This window comes from Phaethon aethereus (genome assembly GCF_964289735.1).
Source record: "Phaethon aethereus genome assembly, chromosome: 1".
In the NCBI taxonomy this organism is placed as follows: Eukaryota; Metazoa; Chordata; class Aves; order Phaethontiformes; family Phaethontidae; genus Phaethon; species Phaethon aethereus.
In genome coordinates, this window is record NC_138575.1 from 11,120,075 (window position 1) to 11,140,806 (window position 20,732).

At 38.2% G+C, this 20,732-nt stretch overlaps 1 protein-coding gene across 5 annotated transcripts in view; it reads left to right on the top strand.

The window, feature by feature from the left end:
* The window catches only part of CACNA2D1 (calcium voltage-gated channel auxiliary subunit alpha2delta 1), a gene marked incomplete at its 5' end in the record, with an annotated part of 423,169 nt that overhangs the window by 39,052 nt on the left and 363,385 nt on the right, over positions 1–20,732 (top strand). For all 5 annotated transcript variants that reach the window (XM_082008681.1, XM_082008682.1, XM_082008683.1 and 2 more), the window contains one exon: positions 15,198–15,279. In XM_082008681.1, coding sequence (XP_081864807.1) covers positions 15,198–15,279 — 82 coding nt within the window. The remainder of the gene's footprint in view (positions 1–15,197; positions 15,280–20,732) is intronic.

Consider the following 20,732-nt stretch of genomic DNA (forward strand, 5'->3'; position numbering starts at 1 on the left):
CTTTGTTGTGCACTAAGGGCTTTTTAAACATCAGTTGATCTCAGAATGCTTTCCAGATAGCCTTCAGCAATCATGATCGCTAGTAGAAAAAAGGACATGCTAATTCTGCAAATGGGGGGTGGTCAGATGTCTCTGACTTTGTTTACCACCTTCTATACCCACATGGATCAGATGGTTGTAGATGTGGTAGACTGGCCCATTCTCAAACTCTCACTTTTGAATTTAAGAGGGAGATTTTGTTGAGAGAGGCAGATTGACAATTTGGTGAAGGAACATTTTCTTTTGCAAGACAACCACGGGGATTTAGACACTTGTGAAAGCTGTTGTACTACTTACCCCATGATACAATCCTTAGGTGAGCTCAGAAAGCCCAGTTCAGGCACTTGACCTCCCCATGCAGTCAATGGTAAGCAGCAGAAACTTCCAACGAGGCAATTTAGAAAACCTACAGTGAGAACCTAAAGCAGATGACACAAATACCCCTCAGATTGTCATTAATGTAATGGAAATTGAGCACACAGATCCTTTAGGCATTGAAAAATACCTCAGCCTTGTCCTAGGAAAACATTCAGAGATTTCATTTGTACTCCCAAGCACTAAGCACTGTGTAAAGTTACAATAAGGATGTAGTCTCTATAGGGAGAGTTAATCATGTAACAGAACGCTAAAGGTGTACGAGTCAAACAAGCCACTCATAATTAGTGCCAGATAAAGATACTTTGACTGTCTGCACACAAAGCACCTGCTGCTACTGCTGCTTAACTTTCAGACAACAAAATCAGTGAAGGACTTTGTTGCCTTTACTACTTCCCAAAGCAGGGCTAGTGCTTAAAGGGCTGTTGTAAGCTCTCTCAAATAACCCAGATAAAGCCAAGGTAAGTTAAAATGATTCTGAATACTACCTTTAAGGATAAATACATTTCAGTGCTCTTGAATTTGAGGCCTGATTCATGATTTCTCACTGCAGTCCTTTAAGAGTCCCTTAAATAAACAAGGGATTAGTGAAGATGATGGACTGAGGGAAATAAGACTATATGTATTCATAAAAGGCTCAGCTCAGTGACACTTACTTCTTGGCACATGGAGATGGCTCAAAGGATGTTGATCAGGTTTTGATCGTTCAAATCACTCTGGTGATTTGGATCCCACCAAAGAATCTAGTCCCCTTTGGATGCCATCTGCTGCACCTTACCATGCTGTGAAGTTTATTTTAACATGCATGCAATAGAACATGCAAGAAAAAACTTTGATATAGAAACTACTAGCCTATTTCTTTTTCTACTTGATCTCCTTTTTTCTTTCCCCCCCCCCCCCCCCCAGAAAGACTTAACTAGACTCCTTCCTAAATAGACACTGGATGTTTCTCTCACTGGGCAAGAGAGAGCAAGGTGTTGTCTGATGAGTGTTAAGTCTGAAGTGCAAGTAGCATACAGACAGAGATTTGCAATCTGAGCACCGAGCTTTTTATGTAGTGTTTTAACATTCTATATGCAGACAAAAATAAGAAGAAAATTATCAAAAATATGCTTATGAAGAAGAAAATTGTACAGATTGTGACACTTAGTGAATGAATGTCTGGAAAAGGGATGGCTCTACTGTTTCAGAACTCTCTTTATGGTGAACATGAGAACACAGTTGTACTAAAGCTTTTGCCTTTCCTTCCATCTGGGGAATGTTACATATTCAGAGCTGCTGAGGCACTCAATGTATCTTTGGAATCTGGTATGTTGTTACAGCAAAATTGTATTACAGTCATGACAATGAAGAGAAATGCAGAAACTGCACCTAGTTTAAGAGGCTCCTTCATCTTTCCCTAATGATACTGACAGCCTTTTCACTGAGCAATTTGGAAGCTGCCTAGGGTAGCATTTATAAATAAAATAAAATTTTTTAAAAAGTTGAAATGTTCTCCTTCACAGAGATTTACCTAAATTAAGAAACGTAACCTTTTAGTTTGTGCTTTTGCAGTATAAGAGCTGTCCCTTCGTTCCCACTTTCTGTCCCTGCCAGCTATTGCTCTTTTCTACTTACTGACACCCATCCAGGTCTAAATAAATGCAACATGACCCTCCAGAGTTGACATTTTCCCTGCTTGCCAGGCTCTTCCTTATTTTCCTCTTTTCTGTTGCCTGAATACTTCTTATCTGTGCCTTTTAAATACTGTTTAGTTACTTCTGATAGCTGAGATTGGAACCAAGGTATCTCTTTAGTTGTCACAGTGCAGGTCACAGCACAGAGAGAGGCAGCCAGAGGTGGAGCGCAGCTTGTGTTCTTTGCACGATCAGATTCAAATTACCATTGTTGTTTCTATTTGAATACGCTTCTTTTCTTTCTTACTCTTTTTTAAAGGAAATCAATCCTTTCCTAGATCAGTATCAGTGAATCTGCAATTGTTTATTAAACTGTTGGTAGTACACTCTCTTCAGAACAGATATCACCACTGCTCTGGGTTAACACTTTTCCTAATTAAATACTATTTATGACTCTGGAAGTTAAAAACCCAGTACATTATACCGGGAAATGGACACAGAGAATGAGGTGCTGGAAAAAGAAATGGAATGCATTTTTGTGATTTATCTATTTTGCCTAAGACATAGAGGCATTACTTTAGCAATTGGCTTTTTTTCCTTTGCTCACTGTAATGATTGCTAGAGATACTGATTTAATCAACCAACCATGCAAGTGCAATGATTGTGAATCAGATCGTTGTGAAGCAAACAAATGTTTCCCAGTAAACTGCCAAGGGATACCAGCTACCCTGCTCTGTTTTTACTCAAATAGATTGTCTTTTAAGCAGCTGCCTCATAAAAAGCCTTTGCTATGTATGGAACTTTAATCAAAATGTCACTAAAGCCTGCGTTCCGGTATGCTTCATTTGAAACACATCCAATGTTCTTATTTATTAAATTGTCCGGCGTCGACTCCAGCCGCCATTAACCCTAGTAAGCAAAGATGGATGAGGGAGTGACAAAAAGCTTGTGTCAGAGCTGAGATCAGTTGTGCGTGTGTGATGTCTTGATCTATTTGTACATCCCTCTTGGGGACCATTGGGCAATTAAGTTCACCCATTTCAAACACAGCCCTTTCTGTACACTCTGATTTGATAGGAGAATGGGCAATTCCTAGTAATGACTACTACATCTGTTCAATTATATTGCATTGTATTGATGCTTAATTAGAGAATGTGTTGAAATTGGGGAAGGGGACAAGTGGAAGAGAGGAGGGTTGGCTCCCAAGTAAATGTCAGAGACTCTTCCTTAATACCCTGTCTTTCTAATGTGCATTGAATGCACTGACAAGCATTGTGGCCTCCTGACCTTAGAGCATTTACCCCAGCCTGAGAAAGGAGAGCAAAACCTCTTTGAGAAGTCATTGTTTTAAAGCTGAATTACATTTAATGTCATTCTTGTTCAGCTTTACTGCGAACTGACCCTTACAGCCCTTTGGTCCCATGTGCTCAGTTGGAAGGCGTTTCTGTGCCTGAACTTTCTGAATCAAACACATGCAGTAGCATCAAGCAGGCTTTCAAAAGTGAAGCCCAAACGTCATGAGCATGTACTCTTATTTTTCTAAGGTTTATGTAAGTAATTTGTGAGTTATCTGTAAGAGTTCTTTTTCTTTTAATGAATGAAGCTGAGACTTTTGTATCACCTCAGTAATGACATTTAGCATTATCCTTCAATCTCCAGTGTCTGCAGGTTTAAGAAAAATACTATATATCACTATTGGAGGATTACAACAGAAATATAACACCTGCACAACTGTTCATGACTGAACTGTCCTGTGAAGCCTGACACTAGCTATTTCAAAAGCTTAGTTTTGTGGAGTGGAAGATTGAAGTATGATTTTGGCTATTGCTGTTTTTCAACAGGGTAATTGCATTGATTTTTTCTGGTAGTTTACAGTATGCCAGCACTTCTGGTATACAGCTGGTCCATCTAATACCCTAGAGAAACTTAGTTGTGATTTTAATATAGCTAAGGTCCATCTGCACCAGCTTGTGCAGACACTGTCGTGATCCTCTCATCAGGAGTCCTGACCTCCCCTATAGGCTTGCTACCGTGCAAAGAGTTCATGAATTTGGACCTCATATTGCAACGGACAGTTTTGAAACCTGTTTCCAAGACAGAAAACTGCAGTGTGTGCGGGAACGGACTGATAAGCTCCTGAAAAGGAGGAAAGAATGCATTGATTATTTTCTCATATATTATTATCCTTTTCAAATAACCATTAATATGCATTTGCATCCCAGGAACCACAACATGCCAGCTGCGCCTTTAGCAAAAACTCAGTGTAATTCAGCGCGACTTTGTGAAATGGAAAGAATTTAAAGACAGCATGGCTATGCTAATTTTGATGCTAATTTCTGTAGAAACTTAATATTCTGTGCCAGTCTTTTACTTGTGCAATAATCTCTACTTTGCATCTTTTACGTCTTTTGTCGTGATATTTTACTTGTTGTTTTAAATGGCGGCACTGAATGCAGAGAGTGCCTATCTTTCAAAAGATGGAGTCTATTTATGCCTTTCCAAAAAAATGTCTTATCATTACTATAAATGCTATTACTACACATGCTACAGCAGTGGCATGCTAGGGAGGTGACAGCTTTGCACATTGGAAGTCAGGCTTTGAAAGGAAGAATATGTTTGCAAATGAAACAGTTGATTAATTTGGATGCGCAGCTTTCAAGTAATATTCTTTGGAGTACACCGTACAACAAAAATTTCTTAAAGTATATAATAATTTGAAAAAATACTGTAAATTAGAAGAAGAGTAACATTACATTGATGGAGTATAGGTGGAGTCAGGTTGGTTTTTTTCTTAGACTACATGAGTTTATCAGAAAGTGGCATTCTGCTATCTGATACAATAGATGTTTTATTTAGGAATCCTTGTCATTATTAAACAAGGGGGACCATTGTTACAGAAAACTGCGTTTTAAAGGAAGTTACAAAATTTGAATCTTGGTAGCAAACAGTTCATAGTTATGTGAAAAAACCCTACACTTTTTTCGCCAGCCTTTGTTGCAAAGGAACCCCAATCTTCCAGAGTGCACAAACACCTGCTTGTCTTTAAGCATCCAGCTATTTTTACATTTAACTTTTACGTTTAGGCAAATGACAAACGCAGAAAAGATAAACTTGCTGCACAGGATCTGAGTGAAGACTCCTGGTTCAGCTGCGTACTTAAATTACATGATTAATGCCACGTGCATAGGTGGAATGCTGCACCCGCTCCTGCACCTTGCTGCAGCAAAGCCTCCGGCGCAGGGCACATCAATGATTTGCTGTGTCAGCGTCAGTCCTGTGTGTTGGATTTCCTGCCGCTACAACCAGAACCCACATCAGACACTCAGATAAATAGAGAGAAGTGAGCAACTGAGCTCCCTGCTGATGCAATGCAATTGCCTTAGTTGCACTTAACTAACATATTCTATGAGAGGTAAAGTACTTTAATACCCATTTTTCTCATAACAACAACAAAAAAAAAACACCAAAAAAAACCCAAAAAACCCACCAGAAAGAAACCCCTGTTTTTTAGTATGGGTGCTGATTTATACCTCAAGTCCCTGAAAGACAGTGGGATACACTGATTTAAGCATGTATCCATGTGTCGCTAAACTGAAGGGCAGTTTAGCTGTTCAGCTCCTCAAAGTGCAAGTGGGGACAAAATGAGATGGACACGTGGTCATTTCTCTGAAAGCTTATATTGGCACTCCTGTTAAGTACATACATCCAATGCTGCATAACCTAAACAAAAAAGGTTACTCTGTGTGCAGTCAAGGATAGATAACCTAAAAAAAGAGAGACTGAAGTTTTAATTTTTATCTGAATTACCATGTATTTTATATTACTTTATTAAGTTTTTTTCAGTCTAAGTTCTGATCCTGTAGTTCTTTGTCAGGCTGAGACAGCTTTTGAATTCTGTGTGATCATACCATCTCATGGTAGTGATATTATGCTGCTGCATTATGTAGACATTATGTAGTCTCTATTTTCACACAGTTATACCTAGATACTATAGTTTCTTCATGTATATTATGAAAAAAGGTAAATGCAGATCAAACTATTGTATGCTTTAAGGAGATTAAGTGTATGTGTGTTATCATGGTGGCCTGTGTAGTTTATTCAATATGGAGACCACATGCATCCAGTCCATATCTGCAGCTTCTGCATTCTAGATGCATGAAAACAAGATACTGCAATGGTAATGGCACAGAGTGGGGGGCTCAGATCAAATTCTCACTGAGTTGAATTGGTGCACATATCTGCCGATGCACATGCATAAGTAAGTTTCTGAATATGTTCCTGGTTTGTACGAAACTCTTTTTTCCTTTAATCTCTTCTTTACTGGTACCAGGTATGCCATATTTTAATTTCCTTATGCTTTTTTTCTGAGGCTAAAATGTAATGCTTATTAGTTTGGGGGAAAAGTAATTTCAGTATAAATTATGGTTAAAGTATGAATGTGATATGTTAAACACAACTGATATAATCATATTTTGCCTGAAACGCCTTAGCAAAATTGTGTGGTTAAGCACTTTGTAAAGTTCCATTACACTGAGATTTATTTTTCAATCATATTTTTAAGACATGCTTTTTTATTCTCCAAAGGCATTATACCATTAACTAACTTACTGTATAATATAAAAATAAAAAATTTAGCAGCATTTACATATTACCTTGCATAGGGACCAGCTTCTAATCCAGGTTCTGTTGCTATAGTACTGGAATAACTGTAGTGATGTATGTGAGATACAGTTTTGGCCTCCTTTTTACCAAACTGGATGTATGATTTTAGCGGAGTATCTGTGCTTGTACTATAGTAATGAACTGAGTCCAGATTTCACTGGACACACTTTAAACACTAGTTATTGGAGCTGAAGCAAAGAGAGGATGAGAGGCATCTTAGGTGCCATTCTGGGGGAACTCTTGTGAGGGCAAATGCACCCAGGTCTCTCTGGTGGCTCTCTTGTGGCTCCTCCACAAGATCTATATGATAGGCCATAAGTTAAACAAATTTAAATTGCAATTTAAAACGTGTTTCATCTAGTACAGATTAGAAACAAATTAGGGATTCTTTTTAAATTTATGTTCTTCAGCTACAGGAATGATAACAAGGTTTTGAGTGTTCGTTTGTTTTTCCAATGTGAAGCAATAAATGGTACTCGACGTATATCTGATTGTAAAAGCCTTTAATGAAACACATCTGAGGACTACTGACAGTCATTTGAGGTGAAAATTTGTTACGTCTTCCCTGTTAAAACTGTTTTAGCACTATAATCTTTGATAATTAAAGCATAATAATTTTAAGGAGTTCTTTTTACAGCTTACAGTAATTTTGCAGCTGAATTTATTTGTCAAGCGTACATTAAAGATTGATCTTAAATTATTAAATTATATTTTGTGCAACAGTAATTTCCATTAGAGGATATTTTTCATGTTATTTGCTAGGAAGCTTTAGACTCCAAAAGAACACTTTTGGCAAAGTGAAGGGAAATATTTGTGGAGCAGAAGCTGTAATTACGAACATGTGTGGCTAAACACCTGTCAGCCACTTGGTTCATACTGAACAAGCTTCTAAAATAATATGACCATGCCCCAATTCTGGCTTTTTAAGGTGAATGCTATATTTAAGGAATTACTTGGTCATTCCTGGTTAATAACTGGATGCTTTGGAGTCTCTACCACATGATTATTGAAGTGAGATGCAATTACAGATAAAGAACTGAACTGAAGCAGGAGGAGGGGGTACTTCAGTGGGAGCGGACAGCAGTGAGTGGGTCCAGCTGCTGGGTCAGAGGCTGCTGTTCCATCCCTGAAGCCTTCTGATGGAGGTGTCTAGGCAATAATCTGTTGGAAGGTGGAATGCAAAAGTTGTTGGATGGTGAAAGCAAAAAAGCCGTTCAAGCTGTGCTCCAGGGCTACAGAATAGATGTCAGGGTGAAGGAGCTAGTTGGGCCTAGAAGTTCTGGTTGAGGATGGAGAAGGGCTTCTGCTTTTTTTGGCACTTGGGCCAATATTGAACAGCTCATGGTGACACCCACAGTTGACTATTTCCATCCCTGAACCTGTCACTGGAACTCAATATGAAGAAGAAAACCATTTGCTAGGACCTAAGTAAGTAGTGACAGATAGGCCCTTCGCTTGCCATGAGCCATGGACTTGCCACTGACTTTGTCCTGGAATTCAGTGGTGGAACTTAAATCTCCTGAGCTGCTGGCAAAATCACGGGGCTGTTCCTTCTCCTTCTGTCTGTATCAATGCAGTGTTGGGGTTCCTAGGGCCCCATTGATCTGTGGTACAGAGAGATTCCTTGAAAGAGCAGTAGGCAGAGCAGCCATTAGCAAGTGCTCCTGCGTGCTTGTTCTGAGAAGGCTATGATGGAGAGGAGCCATGCTTATATAGAGATGGAGTGTTTGGGAAAAAAATGGGAAAATCATAGTAGCTTCTGTGACTGGATGGCTTAAACATACGAAATAGGAGCTTAAAAATCCCGGGTCTAAACATTAAAATGTCTGCTACTAAAAATTAAGTGTATCCTGAAGAGTTTTCTGCCTACATTGATCCTTTATACAGAATTACAGATATGACACAGAATGTTTCAATGTGACAAATGTAAAATAACTATTCCAAGAAAGAATTTTACATTTTGAAAACAGGGAAGAGCAAGAGGGTCCCTCTGGCCTTGGCTATTGGGACTGTCTTATATCTGGAAAGTCCTTGCACACTACATGGCCAGCAGCCTGTCACATTTGGGCAGGTAAGAGTCAAAAAGGGCAAAGAAACAAAGTACTATTTTTTCTTCTTGTCAATAGAGGAAATATCTTTGCCTGTGGAGCAGATGATGCATTTTGTACATCCATTTGCATGCATAGAGATAGCATAACTTCCCTGTTTTCCTCCCTCAGTGCAGTAGCCGAATGTCATGAATTAATCTGTGCTTTGTTTTTATTACAAAAAAGTTCTTCTAAACATTTATACAAAATTGTGTGATATATTTTTCAACAGATAGCTAGTGGTGGATATACATGCCTGTATCATTATTGCATTGGAATAAAGTGGGATGTCCCAACACTTGCGACAAATGCCCCTTTTCACTTAAATTTCCAAATGCTTAACTTCCTTGCAAATTGTTGTTTACTATATATAGTATTTATACTACACTTGTAAGCTGTCATACCTTCACATAGTCCGTTAGCAAATTTCCAAACAACAGAAAGAGGAGCGTTGGAGGGCTGTACACCACCCTGAGGGGTCTGTAACTGTAGCAATTATAAAATCAGGTGAGCATGTCTCTTGATGACAAATTTAAATCTCCTCCACGTAACTAACTGGACTGTTACATACCTTGTAGTAAGGTCTGGAAACTTCACAAATGCTTATACTTTGCCTTAATTATATAGTCCTCTCTTATTAATTTTCTGGCTATGCAGTGGATATTCAAGAGCTTGATCTGATAACCATGGGATTTTAGTGATCTTTGCATCAGTCTCTCCATATCCAGCCCTTTTCTTTCCCTCATTTAGAATCAGTGGGGTTTTAGCACACTATGACAATTTGTTCAGTATTTCACAAAACCTGCCTTTATTACTCTTTCCAAAATCTGGTTCTCTATAAATCTATCCATCCACCCACACACCTGAAATACGAGTACTGTCAGCTTAATAGGTCATCAAAATATATAGTGGTATTAAAACTCAGTAGTTTTGTAGTAGGAGGTATAAATGCAGCAACATGGGTAATTTCTGTGTAGAAGGTTAGTAATTCCATTGTAACATATGTTCTTCTTTCACATGCCTTCTATAAATTACAGTAACAGTTTCTGTTTGCCCTTTAGTGTTGCCTAAAAGGGACAAAGAATGGTTGAGAATTCTGCTTTTATGATAATTTTGTAGTCCTTCCCCCCATCTTCACTGACAGCAAATCTTCTAAGAAGCATCTGATCCTGAAAGTGAAGGTTTTTCTGAGCAAGAAAATAGAGTGGGATTAGCTTGAAAAAATAAAGCAAGCAAGGTTTGCTCTCTCACTCTTTGAGTCTAAGATCATTTATCTCCATTTTCCAAACACCACTTTTCTACTGAATTAGCAGCAATGTCTTACGTAGTTTTGTCCTGTTTGATAATCTATGAAATATTGACCTATTTTGAAAACACTTCTTCCTCTTGCTATTTACAGCTTTCATTACTTTAATTGTTGCCATTTTTGTATGCAAGAGCTATTCAGAAACTTGAGCAAAATGTAATCTTAACTGAGGAGAGCTGGATGTGGATCTCCAACACACCTCGAGTGACTTCAATTGGCACAGTTAAGTTCTACGACTGCCTCTTTAGGTTATAAGACATTACCCAAGCAGAAGTCAGCTAATGGACCTTAAATTAGTTTGAGTGGTCTACAAAGCTATGGCATATAATTACATGAATCTACTTTCCTCGAAGTCAGCAGAAAAAAAATTGCATCAGTTTCAGCAGCAAAAAGATTATAGCCAGGCTGTCCTACGTCTACATGTCTTGGTTTCTTTTACCCTTGCCATTGAGTAGTCCTCTGTTCTCTAAGTATCATTTGGTATACAGGTTTAACATAAAAACAGGTTTTAATGAAGTTAAAAGAAAGATTTCTTAGTCTGGCACGTGCTATATTAAGTTTTACTGCGAGTGTGACTAGGAGTGTACCTGTGAAAATCCTCTGACTTCAGGAAATTTAACTGTCCTATCTGGGAAAAAAAAAAAAAAAAAAGAAAAAAAAAAGAAAAAGAGGGGGAAAAAAATAAAAAGAAGAAAAATGAAAAATAAAAAGCTTTCTGTGTTGTCAAAACAGCTGTTATGCTAGGTTGGCTAATAGCGTAATGTGGATGGATGGCTCTGTAGCGTTCTGCCTGTTCCGTCATCAATCTGATCAGAGCCCAGGCGACAGCAGCAGGGTTGTACCTGCTAATTCCCAGGTAAATGACCCGTGTCTGTCTGTCTGTAATGAGACAGTCCCCTTCATCATTCAGATCGCTTAGAAGTTGCTGTGGAAAGGCATGTGGGCAGTCCTTTTGTCTGGCCATTGGTACGGGGAAACCTGTGTGTGGGAGAAGGGGGTTAAAATCAATTGTACTGCAAAATGTAATCACCTTTCAGTGGAACACCCATTTCGATGTTCATGCCAAACTAATAACGATAGGAACAAACTAACCCTTTGTACAGGCTTTCTGTTGGTGCCATTTGCAGAAAAAAAAATGACTGCTGCTTCTTTAAGTCATGGGAGCTCACGTTTGCTGTGACAGCTTTCCAATTGTTAAATAAACTCTGTCCATGAGCAGCTGTCAGGCAGATATTGCACTATAGGCTTCAGTTAAAAGGAACACTAGACAAGCATTTCAGTGCCTAGAGGCTCTTGTTTAATTTTTTAAAAAGACACGTGTTTTTTAAAAAAAATACAATGAGATAATATGATTCCTTAACAGAAAAAAAAAAAAAAAAGTTGTATTTTAAACTTCTGATGAATTTGAAAGGTTTGGGATGTGATTGTGTCCATTTCTGAAGCACGGTCTAGGAAAAGCATGAAGTATCTAAAATGTATGCTACAAAGACACTAGAGGCAATATAGGAGACCGGTACTTCAGCTCACCTGGCTGCAGATAGAATGGGTCAGCTCTGGAGATGCCTTTTTTCCATTGACTGAACCAGGAGCCTAGTTCAAAGGAAAATGAAAACAAACAAAAAAAGAAAACAAAAAAGATTAACTAACTTCAAAAGGCAAGGTGTGGGTTAATTGTGTGGAGGCAGGAGTTCTAGAAGATATATAAGAAGTATTTAGTGAAAAATCAAAAATATTTTTGCAAGTTAAAAAGGAAAAAGATCTGTATTTTATTTACAACTAAGAGTAGTAATAAGTAATTCATGTTTTTAAGGGTAACTTCCTCCAAAATTTCAACTTTAACTCAACTCATTAACTAATATACGTTCTCACCATTCCAGTTTCCTTTTAGGATGGAGAGGAATATAAATACAAAGCAGTGGGAAATGAAAAAAGTCAATTTAAAAATCAATCCTCCCTGATTTTTTCTATCGACTCCTCTTAGAAATAACACTCAGAATTTTTATAACTGAAATGGATCATAAAAAAATCTCAGTGTGTTCAATTATTTATTTTATGGTTTTGAAAACACTTTTGGGTAATGGGTTTCACTTTTTCACCTTTCACATACCTCATTCTTTCACACAGAAAAATAGAAACCATTAAAAAATGGCAGATGATAACATTTTTGTTTTGTTTTTGTTCATACTTGTGTTTATGAGTTGGTACTGTTCTCACAGATACACATGATGGGCTTAAAGCCATGGTAAACATAATACACCATGAGAGGTAATTTTTAACAAACTGATTTCTACACAAAACTAAATGTTTATATAATATAGGGGCTTTGTGGAGATTTAAACGAGGAAGTTAATTTATTTTACATTAGATTTTGGAAAGCAAAGTATAGAAGGGAAGGTTTGGGAGCATTAAAATAATGATGGAATCAGTTGATTCCAGTCAATTAAAATGTAATTGGTCCCTAAACCCCAATATATATCACTTTCATGTGGCCAAGTAGAGATGTAGGATGTGAATGAGCAAAGAAATAAGGCAGTAAGTGTACTCTCTTATACAGAGGAACTCCTGGCAAGACTTTAGCACTATTTTATTTAGAAACATTGATTTTAAAGTCTTTTAAAATCATTTTCTAAAGCTTTGCCCAAATTAGAAAAAATACCTGTAATCTAAGAAGATATTCATGAAAAGCTAGATAATCACAGCCTGAGTGAGAAGGTCTCCTCTTGCACTGCTGATTTGGCATACACAGCTGTTCAATCAGTATCAGCTTCTTCCAAAAATTTTGCAATTATAACTCAGCATTCTGTCATCTGGACTAAAAGTCAGTCTTCATCAAGTGCACCGAGAAGATTTTAAAGGGTAGACAGCCTTCTGACAAGCTTCTAGCCCCTGGGAAGTAGATCAATTAAAATTGCTCAGTGATGAATGAGAGTAGTGAAATAATTTCAGTCTAAAACTTTTTCATTACTTTTTTTTTTAAATTCAGGGGTTTTTAAGATATACTTTTTATACATCTTAAACATCTAGAATACAGTGAGGAAATAATGGAAGTGCTGTACAGCCAGAGTGAAATCATTGGTTTTTATCCAAAGATTTGGAAGGAAAAAAAATGAGATATGACACAATAGAAAATAAAGGATATGACACAATAGAAAATAAAGGATATGACACAATAAATGAGAGTGTCAAACAAGCCATGCCAGCGGCTGCATTGAAGATGAAAACCGTAGTATCATGGACAGAGGCTACGATTAATAAGAAAGCATGGTTACAACTTGTTAGTTGGTTAAACATTTTTGTAATGGATGCTGAATTGTAAATGTAGGGTACTCTCCTGGGTTTTATGAAACCAAAGTTTAATTTCTGCTACAGATTTTTTGTGAAGGCCTCAAAGATACTTTCAGCTTCAAAAAGTTCTTGTTTAATGTGTCAGAATACTCTGCTTGTGGGTAAGTGTAGCTTGTAATTCAAGCAGGATTAATGACAGAGACTGTATTGACTGGGGAGACACCCAGTATTGATTGAGAAGAGGGATTGGTCTTAAATCTGGCACTTTTGTAAAACAGTACCTTCCTGGCTATTCACACCTTCATTCCTATTCCTATTTGTGCACGCATTATTTTGGCTGCTGGAATGTCTTTCATGTTAGATGTCATAGCCCCAAAGCTTTTGTATTTGGATGACTAATTGCTTTCCTCTAAAGCATGAGGAAGGATCCTTTAATAAAAGTAGCCAAGTCGCAGCTCCATAATAGAGGTTGTGCCCTTTTAAGATACTGACTGTGTTTTAATGCACAATGACCATGGAAAGAAGGAGTAAAATTAGTCCTCCATATTCTTTCTTACTCTTCCAAATTTTCCATATTCCAGAAAAAATGGAGTCTCTTTTTCCTGTCTTTCCTACTTTCATGAATAATCTAAGCAGTCATTCCTCGGGTATCAAACTAAGGCTAGGAAATAGCCAGGAAAAAAACATGTATGTGTTCCAGGTTGCAGAACAGAGTGCTATGATAGGGATGCTATGATCGATGAGTTGGAGATCAAACTTTCTGGCTAGGCAAGTGACACAACCTTCTTCTGCCACTGGAATGAACATGGACCTCACTGGAATAATCCTGTATCATGGCTCCTTTCCTGCTACAAATTGTGACATGGCATAGAAACATAAAAACTGTACTGGATCCAAAGCTTTTCCAAAGAGTCAGGTTAACTGGGCACAGCAACAAATTGCTGCCTGGGGCCCAGTGAAAAACAGCAGCCAGGAGCAGGCGTGTGTTGCCAAAACAGCTCATGACACCGATGCTGCTGCTGCCTGACATGCCGCTGCTTCCTTGGAGTGTCCAGAGAGAGGCTACAGGCCAGAAGATTTATTCTGGTTTGTCAGCCTGCTCCCAGTTGCTGTTTTTCATAGAATAGAAGGTTGGAAAAGACCTCTAAGATCATCAAGTTCGACTGCTGTTCTCTGCTTGTGCTATCTGTTGCGAGAGGAACGTCAAGCCCCTCAGTAAAGATGTTGCTGGGAGCGAGCTGCAGGCCAGGCAGGTTGTCCTGGCACACAGCGTACCAGCTCTGTTGCAGTGATCTTTGCTATAGCTAGTAATAGAGACAATGGCATGCTTGGTTTACGGCTGGCTTAGCGCAGTGGTCACCACAGAAAACTGTATGAGAATAATCAGGTCATCAAGGCTGGGTAGAGGCTCTATCGGAAAAAAAACAAAAAAAAGAAAAATAAAGGGTAAGTTAGGCTTTACTGCATTTGCAAATGGACCTTGGGACCTGGCCACAAGAGGCAGCTACAGTGATATACTTGATGGTGAAGAGAGTGTCTGTCCTGGAGAGCACCAGGCAAATTCCAGCTGATGAAAAGTGGAAGAAAAAAAAAAGTTAGTGTCTGAGATTTGAATCAGTGAAAAAGAACACCATCAGAGTGTAGCTTGAATATTTTGGTCCATTCCAAGCTTATTATTTTTTAGCAATCAAAGACAAGTCTTGTACATTTTGTATTCAATTTTATCAACATATTCTGACTTTTTTCCCTTTTCTTGTGCTTTATAATTGTGTGCAAGTTCCATTTGCCAGTGACCTGATTGGATATCTCTCTTTTTGGTTTCTGTAGGATAAAATCATGGGTAGATAAGATGCAGGAAGATCTCGTAACATTAGCACGAACTGCAAGCGGAGTGGACCAGCTTGCTGCGGTGAGTAAGAAGACATGCCTTAGACTGCAATAACTAGAAAGTGAAGTGAATGATTTGCATCATCTAGGCATTACAATAATTTCATCCCAACATAGTAAAAAGATTTTGGGGAATTAAATTCTGCAGCGCTCACTGAGAGAGAAATGAATAACAGACATCCATCAATTCACTCTCTTACTGTTGCAGCACTTGCTTATTGCTAATGTTTAATCAGCTTTGCAGTATCAGACATGAGGCTTACCATTGTTGCAACACCTCCACCTGAAGTAAGTGCTTTTGTGCTATATGTTTGTTAAATCCGGTATCCAGGAAGCAACCATTCATGGCAATGGAAAATTCTGCTCTCTATTAACAAGGAAGACTATTTTTCTTGACATGTATCTCCTGAAATGAGGCGGCTTTTGGTTAGAGGAAAAGTAGATGAGAATGAAAGCTACTTTTATTCATCTGTTCCAATTTAACCCAAAGTGTGCTTTAAGGAGGAACTTAAAATTCTTCTATCATTGAGAAAAAACTTCTGTGCTAGATTCCATTCATAGAAGGTAAAAACTGATTGTTTTTTGTGGAAAAATGAAGTCACAATTCAGAAAATATCAGGATTATTCTGCCTGTACAACTTCGTGTGTATACATGATGATCCAGTATGCAATTACACGATTATATATTTCCCTCTCCCTATTCCTGCACAAGTCCCATGGCTCCTTCTGTGAACTGACAGATCTCCGAGCTGATGTAGGACTGTATAATGAAGGGAAATTTTGCCTTGAGGAAAAGAAGTTATTCTCTCAGCCAACAAAACCCCTTGGTGATGGGGAACTGAACCTGAAGCCATGAGATTTGGTTTTCAGAAGTAACGATATCCCCAAGTGATCCATGAAATGAATAGTAGCTGTGTTTTGAAGCCACTGAGGGTAACTTAAGAACACAGAAAAATCAAGTGCGAAGTTTCTCAAATTTAACACTGAATATTAATATATTCCTTCGACCTTAGTGAGTTTTTACCCAGACATCCACATGGCTCGTGAATCCTGTCCCAGAAGGATTTTTTCTCTTTAGTGACTATAAAAGGAGGCTAGGTGACTAGCTCAGGTGTCCATGTTTACATTGTGGAAACTTCTGTTTAGATGAGATCACCACCGTCCTGTAGAAAGAAGGGCTGTGTCTCTGCATGTACATGAGGAACATAAATGAAGGTTGCTGAGATTATTTTAGTTCTGGCCTTTCCTAATATTTGAGTGTGTCATATTGCAACATGATTTAAGGCAGATGCTTTAGATGCACTTTTTAATCCTGGAAAACCCCAAACAAACTGAAAATGAAATCTTGAAAACCTAACACAAAGCATCAGATAGCTTCAAAGCATCATGTGTTTCCAGCATAGGATCTCAACAGAAGGAAATGTCTATCACTTGAGTTTTCTGAGAAACCATAAGGTTTTTCCAGCATGGAACACTGATGGGAGTTTTTGTAGGTGGATTTCACACGTATCTGCTGACAGAGGCTTGTGAATTATGTCTCTCCCCAGGTTTTGATGAAGAGGTTCTGCTAAGAAAAGGCAGGGGCCTTTTTGCTTATCTGTTCTAGGTATAATCTGCTCTCTTCCACACTTGCTGTATCTCTTTTTCCCCACCATCTCCTCATTCAGCATCATACCTCTGATTCACCGTTGGACTTTCCATTCCATTACTGCTGTGCTGGGTGGGCTTTCTTTCATCTTTCCTCAACATATTCTATGTTTCTGTCTCAGTTTCTACGTTTGATGCCTGGTCAGTCTGCCTTTCTCCCTTACATTGGCTTCCTATCCCTATTTTAGGATTTCTTTCCTCATTTTTTTTTCCATTCAGCACCTCTCTCTGGACTCTTCAGTTTGTCTTAGCATTTCAAAAATGTTCTGCCTAGGTGTGTGTGGCCAGCCTGTCCCAGTACTCCTGTTGCATCTCTTCCACAGGTATTTTTCTTCCTCCTTCTCACCTTTCCTTCTATCACTAGTTCTCAGTCCCAGACCTGTAGTTTTATCCTTTATGCTTTTCCTAGTTCTCCTCCCCTTCCAGTCTCTTTTCTTTTTATTCTTTGCCTGCCACTTTGTAGTCTGTTATTTCCTACTTTTATATCCCAATCCCTTGCCGTTTGTTTTTCATTCAGTTTTCATCTCCTCTTTCTCCCAAGGGTGTAGACACCACCTGAGAGACCACAGCAAGCCTGAGCTTTAGCTGCAGAGGAGGTGTGATGTTATCTAGGAGTGATGATCTCTGGGTTGGAACACACCTGTGTGGAGGTTCTCAGGGGTTTAGCTGATAAAATCTTGCAGTGACCTGCAGGTGCTTTTCAGGCTAAAATTTGTTAAACACCCAGGAGTAAAAAGTGTATATTTGAATACTTGTGTTGAGTTTTTAATCTACAGTTCAGGGGCAATAAGGTGTTTCAAAGGAAAATTAGTTACAAAGGATTTCTAGCTTGAGCAGAACAGAGTTAATGTCTCAAAGATTTTGCCTGATATTTCCATGCAAAGACTACATAGTAAAATATATAATGAAAAGCCAAGAGACTGATGCTGTCACTGTTTTTTTTCCTGAGGAAAATGTTAGTTTATGTAATTAATATTCGACAAACTTACAAACTGTTAGAACAGTCTTATAATGAAAACTGTTGGCAAAACCTAATAATAATATGTAGTGCTACCAGTTATTCTTAGAAGTGTACTACAGTGACATTCATGCTGAAAAAACCCCATTGATCTGTGAATACTGTAAGTTCCTTTTGAAAGCCAAAATTTATAGCACATTTCAAGCAAATAATAGGTACTCTCAGAGGGCATCCACAAGGTGGTCAACATGTGCTTGTAATCCTAGGATTAAAAGCGTGAAAGGAGGATGTTTCCATGTAAAATATCCCCCTGTATCAAAGGCATTTGTTTGACCTAAATTGCATGATGTCTTTCTCTAGCCACAAGGTTTTAATTAGCTCTCTTGCCTGCAAGGGAGAATGCAAAGCCCCGCGAGGTGTGAGCCATTCGGTCTCTCCCTCTTTCCTCTTTGCAGGCTGATGTCACTCCAATTTTTGAATGATATCCTATTTTTTCTGCTCACTGCCTATTAATGTTTAGTCAGATCTCTTCTGAGATGAACCATAATCTTGGAAAAATGGAGACTACAAGACATTAAAAACAACATTCTTGCATGCCTGTCACTTTCATTCATATATCTTGCCTTCAGTTGCTCTAGCCTTAAAAATACTTAAGAGTCAGACTGAATTTTCAGCATTGTTTCTGACTTATTGCTTCTTCTAACTCCAGAATTGTTGGGACCAAGTCTGTAGTCTTCATGTTTTTGTAAAACTTAAAAAAAAAAAAAAAAAGTTTATTTGCTCCTCCCTCCAAAAGCAGAATGATTAGTAGAAAAAAAAAAAAGATCAAAGTGCTCCTATTATAAAATAGGACATGACTTTCTGTGACCAACTGTAATACCAGAGTCTATAGCGTTGGAAAGCTGTACTTTGGTCAGACAGTTTTTGTTAGGAGAAATGTCTTTCCTTGTTCTAAGGAAAATCAATTTTGATTTGGCCAAGTGATGCTCAGAGCAAGGACGTGTAGCAGATTATAACTATTTCACAGCCTGGTCAACCTCTCCCTCACCTCAGGGAAAGAAGTCCCACTGATTCAGCTGAAGTTATAATCTGTGTCTGCTTCATACAACTGAGTCTTCTATGAAGATCTCTGAAGTGACCAAGATAGTTCTCAAAGTAGTACAATTACCACATTCTCAACTGGAGTAAATTAGTTCTTAAAAATCAGGGCTTTTTCAATTAGCTGCTGTGCCATGCAAGCTTGTGGTGTTTCCATAACTTATTGAAGATATCTCAGTGCTGTATGTGCTTATATGTGTGTTGCATGTCTGGGTTTTTGTGCTGCAGGAAATTGTACTACACAATGGTCTCTTCTGGAGAACTGTGAAATGTTTTCTTCTGGCCATCATGGAGAGGCATAGGAGCACTGCCTGAACTCTTAATTAATTTGATTTTAGACTGGGAGAGCTTTTAAACAGAGAGAATGTAAAACTCCGAGTGTAATATGTACTTCCAAAGGAATAAAGAAATTCAAATCTAAAACACCATTAAACTTAAGTGAGGGACTTGTTAGGTGAATAGCAGACCTGTTGGGATCAGTACGTATGTAACAGTCTGATTTATTCTGCAGTGTGGACATAGATATCCAGGGCAAGCATTTTTTGTATTTAAAGTGTTTGCATTTAACATGTACTTGATTTAAGGAGAGGAATCTCCTCAGAGAATTCCCTTTTCTTTGTTCGTTGACAAATTTCCTACAGTGACTTGGAATCACAATCTTGTCCTAGTGACTAACCGTTCTTCCTCTTGCTTTTGCACATATAATCGAGCTGTTGTAAACCATCGTAAGTTTCATTAATCACAACTTTTGAAAATATCTGTATAGTGAGGATACACAATAATATACTCATGAATATTCCACATGATGTTAAAAAGAGAAAATATTTGGGAATTGATTTAGTGAATTACTACAATAATGACTATGTTTCTGAAAATACGAATATGTTTATGCCAATGGACATTTCACACACCTTTTCTCTTATTGGCAATGATGACAGCAATATAATGCCTGTAGTAAGCGAAATGGTGAAAGCAAGCTTGGATGCCATAAAATTAGGAGTTCTACATTGAGGCTACACTTACCCATAGCCTTAACCAAGCAAACCAGTGTACCTGGAGTAGAAAAAACAGGCAAAATGGATATGTGTAGGAGATGGAGAGGCAGGTGAGAGCCGAGGTTTGTTGTGGTGCACAGACTAAACATGATCTTTAATTTACAGATACACCTTTACTCACTAGTTGATATTTGCCATGCAGAGACAATCCTGATCCAACCAAGAATTGAGCTCAGATGTTCATTTTTCCATTTAGAGCTTTAACTCCAGATCATTCTTCCTCTGAATTATTTGTGGTAAATTACTACTTTGGTGTTATGAATCAACATGAATACTAGTCATGTAATTCTGAAGTAAGTTCTGTTATCAGTAAGATCGATCGTGTTCAAAGTGTAGTTCCTCCTTGTGTCCTTCAAGTCTTATTTATAGTATCTGGGAATGGTCTCAAAATGGTCTTCCAAAAATATTTTTTAAGCACATTTTTAAATACTGCTTTTTTGGGCATCACTTAGGAGTTTAGGCAAGATCTGGGAGAACTCCAACTTGGATTTAATACCAATGTAGTATCCTCATTGCAGTAATGCAAAGATTGCTTCAACAAGGCAGGAAGTCAGGATTCAAGTTGCCAAAATACTCAGCTGGTTGAAAACTGGCAGAGCTCCACTGACTTCAGTGGGTTTGCTAAGAATTGCGCCTAGCAACATTTAATTTACAATTCAAGCAAGTAAAACGTACTTTGAAAAAAACCAAACAAACATTTTTACACAAGAAAGAGAG